The sequence below is a fragment of the Serinus canaria genome, chromosome 1A, assembly GCF_022539315.1.
Source record: "Serinus canaria isolate serCan28SL12 chromosome 1A, serCan2020, whole genome shotgun sequence".
NCBI classification, from domain to species: domain Eukaryota; kingdom Metazoa; phylum Chordata; class Aves; order Passeriformes; family Fringillidae; genus Serinus; species Serinus canaria.
The window spans coordinates 56,391,265-56,404,679 of NC_066314.1; the positions used below are offsets into that span (position 1 = coordinate 56,391,265).

General features: G+C 48.6%; 2 protein-coding genes across 18 annotated transcripts in view; both read left to right on the top strand.

Moving 5' to 3' along the window:
* Window positions 1-3,287, top strand: part of PPFIBP1 (PPFIA binding protein 1) — a 104,897-nt gene extending 101,610 nt beyond the window's left edge. For all 17 annotated transcript variants that reach the window (XM_030238203.2, XM_030238208.2, XM_030238206.2 and 14 more), the window contains 2 exons: window positions 447-512; window positions 976-3,287. In XM_030238203.2, coding sequence (XP_030094063.1) covers window positions 447-512; window positions 976-1,062 — 153 coding nt within the window. In that variant the 3' untranslated portion in view covers window positions 1,063-3,287. The remainder of the gene's footprint in view (window positions 1-446; window positions 513-975) is intronic.
* Window positions 3,288-3,431: 144 nt separating this feature from the next.
* Window positions 3,432-5,858, top strand: REP15 (RAB15 effector protein). The gene has a single exon (XM_018918620.3). The coding sequence runs from the start codon at window positions 4,041-4,043 to the stop codon at window positions 4,776-4,778; it is 738 nt and encodes a 245-aa protein (XP_018774165.1). The 5' UTR covers window positions 3,432-4,040; the 3' UTR covers window positions 4,779-5,858.
* The last annotated feature ends 7,557 nt before the right edge of the window (window positions 5,859-13,415 follow it).

Below are 13,415 nucleotides of genomic sequence, written 5' to 3' on the forward strand. Positions count from 1 at the left end.
GGGCCTGCTCTGGAGTAACTCTCCTCTCCTGGCAGGCCCTGCTTCTCCCTTGGTCTGAACATCTCAGGTATAGTCAGTAAATTGTGTGCTGCATGTAATTGTCACTCTCTCCTAGCAGGACGAGGGGCAATGGCTTCACACTGACAGAGAGTGGGTTTAGATCTTAGGAGGTGTAGGATATTAGAAAAATGTTCTTCCCTGTGAGGGTGGTGAGGTCCTGGCACAGGGTGCCCAGAGAAACTGTGGCTGCCCCTTCCCTGGCAGTGTCCAAAGCCAAGTTGGACAGAGCTTGGAGCAACCTGGGATAGTGGAAGCTGTCCCTCCCCATAGCAGGGGATTTGACTGAGATGATTTTTAAGGTCTCTTCCAAACCAATGTGTTCTATGATTCCACTCTATGAAACAAATAAGTTGTTATTAATTCATGATTCATTCTGTTTTTTATAGATGGAAGATTCAGAAGGGACGGTGAGGCAAATAGGAGCATTTTCTGAAGGCATCAACAACCTGACAGTGAGTGTGTGTGTTAATGGGGTCTGTGCAGTAAGGTCTCTGCTTTTGTGGGATGAGTGTGAACCCCTTGGCAGTCACTCATATGTCAGTGAGGTCCTTTGGGTCTCCTGCAGGGACAGAGGGCACAAAAAAACCAAGTGGTTCAGGAAGGTACCTGCCCATCCTGGTGGGGAGGTTTGGTGGCCTGAGCTGGCTCCCCACACACCGGGGAGGGCAGGGGACACGTCCCCCATTGCCATGGTTGGTAGGTTTCCAGCTGGGAGTCAGGTTGCATTTTCTGGGTGGAAGCCCCGAGCCATCGGAGCCAGCAGGCAGCAGTGAGCTGGTTTTGCAGCAGGGTGGGTGAAAACCTCCCTCAGCAGAACAAAGCAGTGGCTGGCAGGCAGTATTTGCTGCCCAGCACCTGACAGGTGACTGACTGCAGTTGTGAGAAAACTTGACTCTTCCCTCCTTTCCTTTGCAGCACATGCTGAAGGAAGATGAAATGTTCAAAGACTTTGCCACTCGCTCTCCTAGCACCAGTATAACAGATGAGGACTCCAACGTGTGACAGTCACCACCAGGCACTGACAAAGGCTCATTCTCCTGCCTGCAAGGACATCCCTGTTCCACGTGACAGATCATGTACTTTACATTGCTCTTGCTTCTGTTCGTTAGAAGTAACACTGAGGGGTGGAGAATTTTAAAGAGAAAAGGAGAAAAAACAAGGTGCCTACTTAAGTTGCCATAAAAACCACCCAGACACTGGTGAATGGTAATCATTTTAACTATTTAATGTACAAACTGGTGATATGTTCAGAGTATTGCGCTGAAATTGATGTGGTATGCTAGTGCTCCTTTTGCTTATCCTGGCCTCAGATAATCCTTTCTACTGTTTGAAAAGAACACAAGGTGTTAGGTGAAAATGTTGCATTTGTAGATAGCGTGCATCAGCTCCCTCTGAGCTCCCAGCTGAAAAACAGAAGTTACTGCTCTTCTCTAAGTGCTTTTCTTGAGCACAAACACCAGTTCAGCCCTATCCAGTGTAGGATTTTAGTCATCCGTGCCCTGTGTAAGCTCCCCAGTAGCTCTTGACTGTTGCTCCTATTTTTATACTGTTTTATAAAAAAAAAAGAAAAAAAAAGAAAAAAAGAGAAAAAATTAGTATATGAAGTACATATAAACACAAAAATTTAAAATTTTGTGAGATAGAGTGATGGAAAGTTGAAGGTGTGCGAGGGAAGGGGAGAAGGTTGTAAAAAAGTTATGCCAGTTTGCAGACCAGCTGGTTACTGGGAAAGGCAGGCTGACCTTTGGAACTGGTTGCTTTCGTTGCTTTTTACTGAGTGCACAGTTTAATGATCTTCCATTTGAGATGAAACTATTCTAAAGCATGTTTCTTCTAGCAGTGACTCATCCAGAAACTGCACATTTTAAAATGTCTTCTTTATTGTCCCCAGCAGCAGTAGTTGGTGCATTCAACAAAGTTATTAACACTTCCATGACTTAAAAAATTTCTTTAAAGTTGAGATTAGTCCCTGCATATGGAAGGGATGTTTCTGTGCTGTGACTAACGTGAAGATGATGTAGTTGCAAAAAAAATAAAGTTATATAGAGAAATGTATAGGAAATATATTATTTCATATTATTAAGCCTAAGGTGGGACTTTTCCTCCAAAATTCAGATATCAAATGTGTTGCTCATTATTTTACCTTCTTAAAGCACAGCTCCTCTGCTCTTGAGGATCATCAGGTTTTAAGATTCCTAACTAGCCAGTGGGAATCTTGTGTCAGACTTCCAGTATTGCGAGGTGTCCTAGCCAAAAGCAAGCAAACAAACAAAGAAAAGTAACTTTTTATTCCAGTGGTCATTTGTATGGTGTTGAACATTGCATGTATTTTAGCACAATGGCATGAAGCTGCTTTGCTCTGTAAAAGGCAAACAAAGTCCAGCTGGAATTGTTCCTTGTGGTGGTGTTGCTTTGCCAAGTGTTTGTCACTCGTTTTGTCGCTCTTCTTGCTGGAAGTGAGATCATTCCTGGTGTCGTGCAGGGGATTTGGGGTTTGTGCTGACTTTGGGGGTGTTTCTGAAACACTGTAAAAAAGGTTGGAAAGGAAGAAAGGTTCTTCCCAGGATTTTCAGGGAGTTCCCCTCAGATTAGAGGCGTATTCCAGCATTAGAATGACGTAAGCTGATAGCCTGAACCTTTGAAGGATGTGCTGTATAGGTGATTATTGATGTACTAAGATGCAAAATTTAATGTGGGCAAGTTTAGGGTGCAGATGCTTGGGATGTAGGTTCAGGCCTCCCTTTCTGTGAATACTCTGCAATATTGTTGTTATTTACATGGAAGTTGAACAAAAAGCCCTGTGGAAGCATTGGGAGATGTGGTGCAGGCTTCCAAAGAAAAGTGTTCCTCTGGATGGCTCTCACTAGTCACTGGCTACTGGACAGGACTGGGTATTCACAGCAGGGGGAAAGGGAGCTAGGGACACAATACTGTGTGCTGAAATAGCCTCAAACACTCTCCAGTTTCTCTGGAGTGTTATCAGTGTGGGCAGTGATCATTTATTGAAGTGCAGGGTAAGCAGCATTCTGCTCCAAACAACCTGGCAGCCAGGTCATCACCTTGAGCTGCCATCTGAGCCCTGCTTCTCTTACAGAGTCAGGAGGTTTTAGGTGTGTGTGTGCACACTGTCCATACTGTAGGGTTTTAATTGGTGCCTCTTTGGAGAGGGCAATGTAACTGCTGTGTATTGCCATGTGAAATCCAATAAAGTCTGTGGAAAATGCCAAGTGTTTCTGGAAGCCAGTTCCCTTTTTCACGTCCTCTTTTTTTTTTCTTTTTAATTTTCCATGGAAGCTTATTCCATTCTATTCAAAAAACAAAGGAGGGAAAAGGGGCAAAATCACACATTTTTTTGTTAACTCATTAATTAGTTTGTCAGTAGTGCCTGCAGCAGGGCTCGACTAACAGCTAAGAAAACAACTATATCAAGACTTTTTAGTTATTTCTGGGATCCAGATTTGAACCAAATTGGGGTATGCTCTCCAGAGGGAGCACTCCCAGGGTCCTCTGTCCCTTCTTGCTGTGAAAGAGACTCTCTCTGGTCCCAAGTGTTAATCTCCCTTCTGTGGGAGATTAAAAGAAAAAGGTGGTTTCATCTCCAGGCAACACCCTGTGCCAAAAAAAAATGGTTTCTGTGCAATAGTCCTAGAAAGGAGATCCAAGGAGATGAGATCAGACTGGAATGAGATAACATCAGCCAAAGAAATGGTGCCGGAATTGACAATAAGAAAAACAAGCACAGATGAGTTCAGTAGGTGTGAAAGCTACGGGGCCTGTTGGGCTGGTCCCTGCTCAGTCAGCTGTGGACAAACACACCCAGAAGAAAGCCCAGCTGCCCTGTGGGCACACAGAGCTCAGTTCTGCCATCACCTTCACCAGGAAGGCTGCAGGCGTCCATGTGCAGCTGAGTAGGTCTAGCTGAGCCCAGCACCTGCACAGCCTTTGCTAGAAAATAAAGGTTTGTCCCTGAGGCAGTCTGCATGTGGAAACGACTTCCAGCAGAGAAAATGGGCCAGAAGGTCTCCCAGGAGGACAACCAGAAGAACAAGGCTGAAACACTGGTCATCTGTGAAGTCTTCAGCCAGGGTGTGCTCCATGCATCTCAAAGGCTGAAGGACTATCTGGGTTTTGTGGATCCTCAAAGCAAATTTCAGCCAGCCACAAACACACTGAGCGAGATCTTCCTGGTCAACTTCATCGGTTTCTGCGTGGGAAAGGGCGTGGAGGAGCAGATCACGACCAGCAAAATGACCAAGCAGCAGTCCTCCCTGTTTGGAGTGGACTGGATCTGGACTCTGTGTGGGTCTGACAAGCAGATCAAGCTGCAGATCGCCGTGCAGGCTTTGCAGCCGGCCGAGCTCTTGCACGGTGAGGGCCCTGCCGAGGATTGCTGCCGGGAGGCCGCGCTGGCCGACGAGTGCTTCCAGAACATGAGCAGGTTTGAGAAGCTGGCCGAGTTCTGCCGCCTGGTGGGACGGGACTGCCTGGGCTTGTTCGTCATGTTCGGCGTGCCAGGGAAGCCCAAGGACATCCGAGGAGTCCTGCTGGACAGCGTTGCCAAGGAGGAGCAAAAATGCTGCCTGTCGGGCAGGAATGCGCTGCGGCAATTTGTCACCAGCACTGACAGCTCCCTGCCCACAAGAGACATGCTGGAAAATTGCCTGGGCACCAAAAACAGGCTGAAGGATGTGGGAAATGTGTACATAAACTTTGTGTGAGCAGCTGGGCAGGAGCAGCAGCTCTGTGCAGCACCAGGGGCCGTGTGGGGCTCAGCTCTGCCCCTCTCTCTCCTCCCCATGCTCCATTCCCTCCACCTTCCCCTGGACCCAGCGTGTTCCCTTAGCTCCTGCAGAAACCAGGCTGAGTCAGCCTCTCCAGATTTTAAAACAACAGGATGGATCTGCCAAAAAAAAGTGTTTATAGAAGGCACGATGTTTTTCCAGAACATTTTGTTCGCCAGACATTAAGTCTTGGCTGGAGCTGCTGAGAGTTTTATCAGCCAGAGCTCTGGGGAGGTCCTGGTGGATTTGACTCAGAGCCTTTGTTTGCAGTGTGGCAGATTTTTTTCCTGTCCTAGGAGGGTGAGTCTAATAATGGAAATGTGCTGGTGCTGGTCAGAACAGTTGAAATGAGTGTGAAGGACAATACCAGGCCTTAAAATGACTGATTTGAAGGAGTGAGCTGGTTTCAGTTAAGAGGAAAATCCATTCCTAGTGCCAGAAATTGGCTCTGAGAGAGACTTATTAATTACCTGCTCCCTAATTGGTGCCAGGCTCCACAGGGCCTTGGAGCTGTGAACAAAAAGGCAAGGCTGGAGCCAACTTCAAAGCTTTTCTCACTGAGTGGCTGTGTCAGGGCAAGGTGTGGCAAAAGCTAGGGGCAGGTGTTCAAGAACACTTGGGAAAAATCGAGCAATGGCAACAAAAAACAGGCCTGATGTAGGTGTGATCTTATCATAGCAACAGAGGCAGCCCCTGACCATTCACAGCAGAGAGCAAATCTGGAGGAGGCAAGATTATGTCACTTGGAATTTTTTTCAGTAGCTTAGCAGCTGATGGTATTTATGGGGCTGATTTATTCTATTTCCCTCAGCTTTTACTGGACTAAGTCAGCCTTTTGGGTTATATAGTTATAATTAGTTGCTTTAACCAGTGAAGGACGACCTGATCCATATTTAAACTGGTAAACTCACTTTGGTTATAGCTGTCTGAATAGTCTTGTCAGTGCAAAACTCATCTGCCTCTAATTTTCATATAAATTCAGTCATTTAACAGAATAAAATTAATATTGAAAACACATTAATCTTTCACTATTTACTATTCAAGTTGTAAGTTGGGGGAAGCTGTGACAGACATTGAAAAAGAGCCTAAAGAGGCTGAGGCATCAGTGCCATGAGTTTTTGAAGCATTCCATGGCAGAGGCAGGGAGTCTGAAAGGAGAACTGAAATAAAAACAAACACAGAGAACTATAACATTTTTGCTGAGTCAGAAACGTAGCTGGGTTTGGAGGAGGGTGACCTTTCAGTTCTGAAACAAGAATTGATTTTTAAGAGCTGCTGTCAGTGTATTCTGTGTCTGTGGCTGGGTTTGGTGGAACAGAGGAGACAGGTCTGGTGTGTTGCATAGAGAACCTGCATAGCTGTAGGGTATAGGGGGTTTTTGCCTGTTAAAAGTAACAGAAGAATCAACACTGCAGCAGGATTGATACTGGTTTATAAAGACCTGCAGAAAGCTTTAATTTTGCATTAAGTTGATGTATTATAACTAGTGTGACTTCACCTATCCATTTCTTTAGAAAAGCTGGCTCACTTGAAAACCAGGCTTTTTCCTTTGCACACTTTCTCAATAATAGAAAGGGAAGGAGAAAATCAAAATGTCTTGACTTGTATAGAGTTTGAACTATGAGAGTTACACACCAGGGCAGTTGTTGATTTGATTTGTGTCCCTCAAAGGGCTCTGGTACCCCAGAGATGTCACACAGGCTTGGTATGTTATTTTGGGAGCTGGGTTATGTTGCCCAGGCTGCACCACACTCTGGCCCTTTCTCTTGTGAGCTTTAGCTCAGGGCGCTGGGCCCTCAGCCATGGTGGGAATTGGCCAAGGCTCTGGATTCTGGCTAACAGTGAAAAGTGTTTAACCATGTAACTCTGACTATGTTCATCCACTCAGCCGAGCTGGAGCCTCAGCTCAGGTGACCCAGAGCCATCCCCAGGCTTCTGTGACTGCACATGCTGATGGACCAGGGAAGGTGTAGCCCCCAGCCCCTGAAATCCCAGGCAGTTTGTGTAGTAACATGACATAGTGGTTGTCCTGGGTTCTGAAGAAGCTGGAATTCACACCTTTGTCCCTTGGCAGTGTTTTCTGTTCTAATTTCCCTCTGAACACTCTCTGCTGGGATATACAGAGAAAAGCTCTGTCCCTGCATGGGATGGAAACTCCTCCATGTCTCACCAAGAGGTTCAAAGCCTGTTTGGTTTTCTGGAAGCAGTCAATGAACTTGGCCTCACTCGGGGTCTTGTTCAGAGGGTCAGTGTTCCCTCTGCCAGGAGAAGGGGCAGAGAAGGACACCTTGGTGAGAGCATCCCTTTGGGAAGGTTCCACCTCCCTGCCGTGCAGAAGGCACAGCAGAAATGGGTGTTGAGACCAGAACTACTGCAAATCAGGGGCTCAGGGAAAGGCAAACTCCCTCTGTGTGCTGGAGGCTCTGTGCTCTGCTAGAGGTGCTCCCAGAGCAGCAGCACCTCCCGAGCTCCTGGGCCTGGATCCGTGGCTGTGCCGCGGCATCGATCCAGCCCTGCTGTGCCGGGAGCTGAGGTATCACCCCCCGCCTTCATCTGTGCCCGCCTGTGCTCCCTGTTTGTTCTGGCTGCTGTACTGCCCCGCTGGCCCTTTCTTCTGGCTCTGCCTTCCTTTCCTCCTTTGGCTGAGCTGTGGGAATGCCTCTGCTGCCTTCTGGAGCCAGGGGAGGAGCACTGGGATGTCATTCAGGGTGCAGCTCAGGGTTTGCTGTGAGGACAGAAACCCAAGGGACCAAGGTGAAAGTGACCCCAGGCTAGGCACGGCTGGGAGCTCGAATCCCAGGGCCTCCTGCATTTCCCAGGAAGATGCACAGGAGTGGGCAATCCAGGCATGAAACAGAGCTGAATGCATCCCTCTGCAAGCAGAGAGCTGCTGGGCCTGGCTGTGGGCTGTTCTTACCAAGGGGACAGGTGACCCCTCCTCATGGATGGCTGGAAATAACACAGGTGGGATGGAGAGGAGCAGAGCTGGAATCGGCAGAGCTGCCTCAGGTCAGAGGACATTGGCACTGACCCAGTGATGGAGATTTGGTCACCTTATCTTTTCCACAGCAGGTATCAATTGGAAAAATGACCAGAGGATGCATTAAATGCCTTCTCAGGGAGGAGCCCCTCGCTCCCTGCCTCTCTTCTCCCTCTGCTCCTGCTCCTGTGGACTGTGCAGTGTCCTTGTTCCCACCATCTCCTTTGCCATCTCCTGTGCTAATGTGGCTCCGGACTCCTCATGCTTGCCAGAGCTGGAGCTTCGTTGTTCAGGGTCTGCAAACAAGGGACAGAAAAGTACATTTGCTCTCAGAGGTGGGAAATGGGCTCCCCCAAAGGCAGGGATCCATGGGATGGTAGCTCCCAGCTTGGGTGTTTGTTCTGGGTTGTGAGGGCACCTCGGGACACATGAAGGAGCAGGAGGTGACTGGAGTTGCTTATTAAGTCCTGCGGGGGCACAGCACCCACCTGCCAGCCCCGTGTCCATCCCCTGCCTGCTCTCAGATGCAGACAGGGCTGGACCTCAAGGAGCAGCCAGCAGAGTCCTACCAGCCCTGGCTCCCACTGCTCCAGGTCCCCAACTCCTGGGCCTTTGATGGATCTACGTGGAGGAGCTGAAGAACCAGATGTCAAGTGGGATTAGATGAACTCTGCTCTCCCTGCAAAACTCCAGCTCTCCGTGGGAGCCTTCCATCTCCCAGAGGTTCCAGTTTAACCGAATGGTAGTGGACAATGAAGGAAGAAGCCCTGGAATTCTGCAGGATGGGTGTTTAGGCAGCCCTGGACACAAATCAGCATTTTTGTACAAACGTGTGCAGTCCATCTGCTTGCAGTACGTACTAAATCCCCAATCATCTTTCCAAAAGCACCTCCTGGCTTCCAGCAGCCACACACCCAGCATGGGGGGGGGGATATTCCAGCAGGAGCAATCGCTGGGGTGGCCCCTGGTGCAAAGCAAAGGGTGTCAGCCCAGGGCAGGGGCTCTGAAAGGGCCGGCACAGCCCCAGGGATCTGCCAAGTGGGAGGGCTGGGGAGGCAGCTTTGGCGAAGGACTGTGACAAGTCTGGGGCCATATGGGGCACAGAACAAAGGGCTGGAATTGGGCGCCGGGAGGGGACCCCGGGCAGGGAAGGCAGGGAATTCAGACCGGGAGGTGCTGCTGGCTCCGGCAGGGCCCCACCAGAGCTGCAGCCATGGGATGCTGGAATGGATTGGGGCGGAAGGGACCTTAAAAGCTCATCCTGCTCTACCCCCTGCCACAGGCAAGGACACCCTCCACTACCCCAGCTTGCTCCAAGCCCTGTCCACCCTGACCTTGGACACTGCCAGGGATCCAGGGACAGCCACAGCTTCTCTGGGCACCCTGTGCCACAGCCTCAGCACCCTCACAGGGAACAATTTATTCCCAAGATGCCATCTGTCCCTGCCCCGTGTCAGTGGGAAGCCATCCCACATTGTCCTGGCACTCCAGGGTGACAAGTTCTGCAAAGGGAAGGTGTCAGAGATGGGGACCAGGAATGTTTCCTCTTCCTTTTCCCAGCTAAATGGGAATTTAATCACATTAGCTTGGGATATTATTTGTTCTATGACCTCAGTGAGGACATGAGGCCATATCTGCTGTATTTATGGATGTTTTATTCCCTGTTCAATCCTTTTCTTCTCCTTTAGTTCCTCATAGACCATGGGGGCAGTAAGGGAAAAGCCATATCCATGGACACAGAGGGGACCTTCCATCCAGAGCAGCTCCTGGCCGTGGCTGAAAGGTCAGTGAGTGGAAGACCGGAGTAGATGGACTCACAGCTCAGCTGGAAAATGTTTTCCACAGGTCCTGGGGGTTGATCTGGCAGGTATTCCCTTTGCAAAGCTCTGGTGGTGTTCCTCTCCTATCTCTGCAGCTCTCTCCCCACAGCTCTAGTGTCATTGTCCCTCGGCACAAGGTGATTTCCATCTTTTGATGCTGGAAGGGACTGGGAGCTTCCCAAGCAGCTGGGGACAGGACTGGCTGCATCCTGTCAGCTCCTTCTGAAGGGAATTGGATCTAATCCTGCTGGATTCTCCCACAGCAAGGACTGCTCCCGTGTTCCCTGTCGCCGGGGGAATGCTTAGCAGCTGAGTGAAGGAGAGTGTTGTGGTTTGAGAAGAAATTAAGTTTTTTTGAGATGGCGTAGTCACACTAATTGGTGTTCAGATTTTAATATTGCCACTTGGTTTGTTTATTGAAAGTATGGATACGTTTTTGAGAACACAGGGAGTTAAAAGCTGTGAACTCTCAGGGGAAACTTTTTGGGTTTTGGTTTTAGAAGAGAGTAGACTTTCCCCTGGCTCTGAGCTGGGTGGGGGAGGGGAGCTTTGCGGTTGGAGGGAGGTAGGTTAGGTTTGGGTTGAAGGGTGGAGGAGAGCATTGCGAAGGTTTCGGGTAGCTATTTCTCATTTATCTCCCTCCCTTCTCAGAGGGAGAGAGAAGAGAGCAGCTTGTGATTGTGATAGCGCGGCTGGCCTGAAGGAGAAAGGAGAGAGTGCCTGGCAGGGCAGCCAGCCATGAGAGTTTATGAACTAAACTGATAGAGCTTGAGACTTTTAACTTTTTTTGGGATGACAGAAACTTTGCAAATGTTGATTCTTTTTAAAGTTGAAGAGATAGAGTGAAATAGTAAGAAAATGGGCAAGTGAAAGACATTGAAAGAAGTTGAGAAAAATTTTAGGTAAGAGGAGATGATAGAGTGGTTTTTGGCTAGACTTTTTTCTTAAATAGCTATGACAGAACTCTTGAGTTTTTGTGACACAGAGACTGCATTCTAGAAGGAGGCAATATCTCCGAGCTAAGAGAGAGCAGTAATGTGAAAGTGTGTGAACAGAGATGACGAGTGAGGAAAGTAGTGGTAGTGCCCTCCGTCTTCAAAGAAAAAGAAGATGATTTTTGTTTAAGAGACTTTTTAGTTCTACGGGGTGAAATTTAAGAGAGACAAGTGTCTCAAAAAGAGAGAGACTGTGCTCTTTTTTAGAACTAGACAAAGCATCTTTAAAGAGAAAAACAACTTTAGAAGTAACTCTATTTCATGTGTAGTGGTGAGAGCACTGGACATAAAAAGAAAAAGTAACGATAATAAAATGTTCTCCGAGCGGTGCCACACGTGACACAGAAACACGAAAAGTTTAGACTGTTTCTTGAGTGAAGTCTGTAGTGCAAAAGAAACTCCTCTCTTTTCAAAAAATTGAGAATTAATTATCTAAAGAGTAGTGATGGACTGAGAGCGAGTGATTTAAAGAGTGGTAACAGAATTAAGAAATTTGGTGGGGGGAGGAGGAAGAAATTTAGCAGGTTTTCATCCTGTGTTCTGAGTGTTTTTCCTTGTAGTTTTAAGTTAATAAAGTTTTTTTTTTCTTTCAGTCTGAAGTTAGAGCCTGCTCTGCTCTGTCTCTGATCACATCTCACAGTAGATACCAAGAAAAGAAGTATTCTCATAAAAGCACTAGCATTACGCCAAGCTCAAACCATGACAGAGAGGAAGGGAAATTATGCTTGCAGCAGGCACAGGTGTGTCTGTGCTGGCAGTGTCCAGGGTGTCCTTGGAATCGTGGAATCCTTCAGGCTGGAGGAGCCCTCTGAGATCACGGTGCCCAGCTGTTCCGTGGTGCTACTGAGGCCACCATTGTCACATGTCCCCAGGTGCCACATCCACACAGCTTTCAATCCCTCCAGGGATGGGGCCTCCACCACTGCCCTGAGCAGCTGTGCCAGGGCTGGACAGCCTTTCCACTGTGAGACTTCCCAATATCCAGCCTAAACCTCCCCTGGGATCACATCAGGCCATTTCCTCTTATCCATTTCAAATGGTTCCAATCATTCTCTTCTCTTTTCATTAGGTTGCATTTGTTCCGTCTGTTTTTATCTCTGCCGGGGATGTTTTCCTTCCAGTCTTTTGACAAAGCTCCTGGCCAACTCCAGGAGCTCCTTTTCTCCCCTGATTTTGCAGGAATGGCCTCTGGCAGCGACACCCTGGACAAGGTGGCCTCTGCCGGGGCTCTACCAGCGACCGCCAGGCACAGCTGCTGGATCAGGTTGGAGACTGAGAGCTCCATTTCTCCCCTGGATGCCCAGTCCGTATCCCTGAGAGGCTCCTTTCCTGCTGGCACCGCAGGGACACTCCCCGAGGCAGGGGCGGAGGGAACTGTGGCTGTCAGCGTGGGAACGCGGGGAGCTGTGGGAAGGGATCTCCCTCTGGGCTGCAGGCACAGGGCAGCCCCGGGAGCTTCCTGGGCAGCGTTCCCATGGGAATTCCCTGCGTGTCTCCCTGGATCCCGCCCTGGACACTGTGCAGAGAATCTCGGCGGCCACAGTTGGGAACTCAGTGAATTGGAAGCAAAGCTGAAGGCTTTGTCCACCAAGAGAAGTGGTGATTTATAGAGCAAAGCAGAGTGGTATTCCACACAGGGAATTTGGGATTTGGGATGATCCCAATCCATCATCTTTCTGTCCATTTTCTTTTGGATGCTGCAGCCTGCTGTCCTGAGGGAGCTGCTCCTTTCTGTTCCCATTTAATTATCTGTATTTCATTAATTCTCTGTGGAAATCTGCTTTTAATGAAAAGGCCCGGGAGGATATTGATGACATCCCACAGGTGTGTGCTCAGACCAAGGATTGTTCTGGCTGGCAATCTCCCAGGAATCTCAGTCTGGATTTTCTTTTCTCCCAGTTCTCCTCCATTTGGGGGTGCAGTGCAGCCCTGCCATCTCCTAGAGGAGTTTTGGGTTAAAAATGTTTTTTTGTATTTTGCAATATTTCTCTAGAAATCGATTAAAAAGAGTAAAACCATATCAATGTGGCTTGGACTGGTTCATTTCCAAAGTAAATCATTGAGAAGGGGTTTGAGCAGCCCTTGGGTGGAGCTGGCAGCTCTTCCTTATTGTCTCTTCAGTCTCTGAATTTCTTTGAATTATTTCTTAAGCAGTTATGCAATCAAGATACACAGTGAGGAGAAACAGCCCTGCTGTCCTGCTGGATTGGGAAATCCAAGTCCTATTCCACAGAGGGATTGAAGGGATGGGGAGCTGAGCCTCAGGCTGGGATTTGGCAGTGGGAATTCAGTGAGGAGGGGAGAGGGGAGATCCACCAAAACTGGTTAAAGCCAATTCTGCTCGGTTTGGGTGTCCCCACCCCAAAAATGATCCTGGTTAAAGGGATCTTGAGGGATGTGCTGGGGGGGGGCTGTGCTGGAACCCCCAAACCCTGGGGCAGGGATGGTGAGCAGTGCCAGAGACATAGGAACACTATGGAAGGGGGGCTGTCACCTCCAAATTCTAGACAGGAATGCTGGGCACTGCCAGCTCTTTGGGACACTGCCTGATCCAGAGAGTTGTCCCATTATTTTCTGTCGTGCTCAGCAGCTGGTACTTCATTAGAGTCCCACAGGCCAAAAATCCCATGGGAGCAGCTGGGATCACAACTGATCACACAGAAGCCGATCCAGGATTGGAAATGAGCTGTTCCACAGATTTATTTTCCCTAATGGGTTTTTAATTTAAAGCAGAACACTTTAACACCGTGCCCCGAGCCCCCGTCCCCGACCCCATATC

Bases quoted from the DNA above. Each gene is read 5' to 3' on its own strand.
- REP15 (XM_018918620.3), top strand. From the start codon at position 4,041: ATGTGGAAACGACTTCCAGCAGAGAAAATGGGCCAGAAGGTCTCCCAG.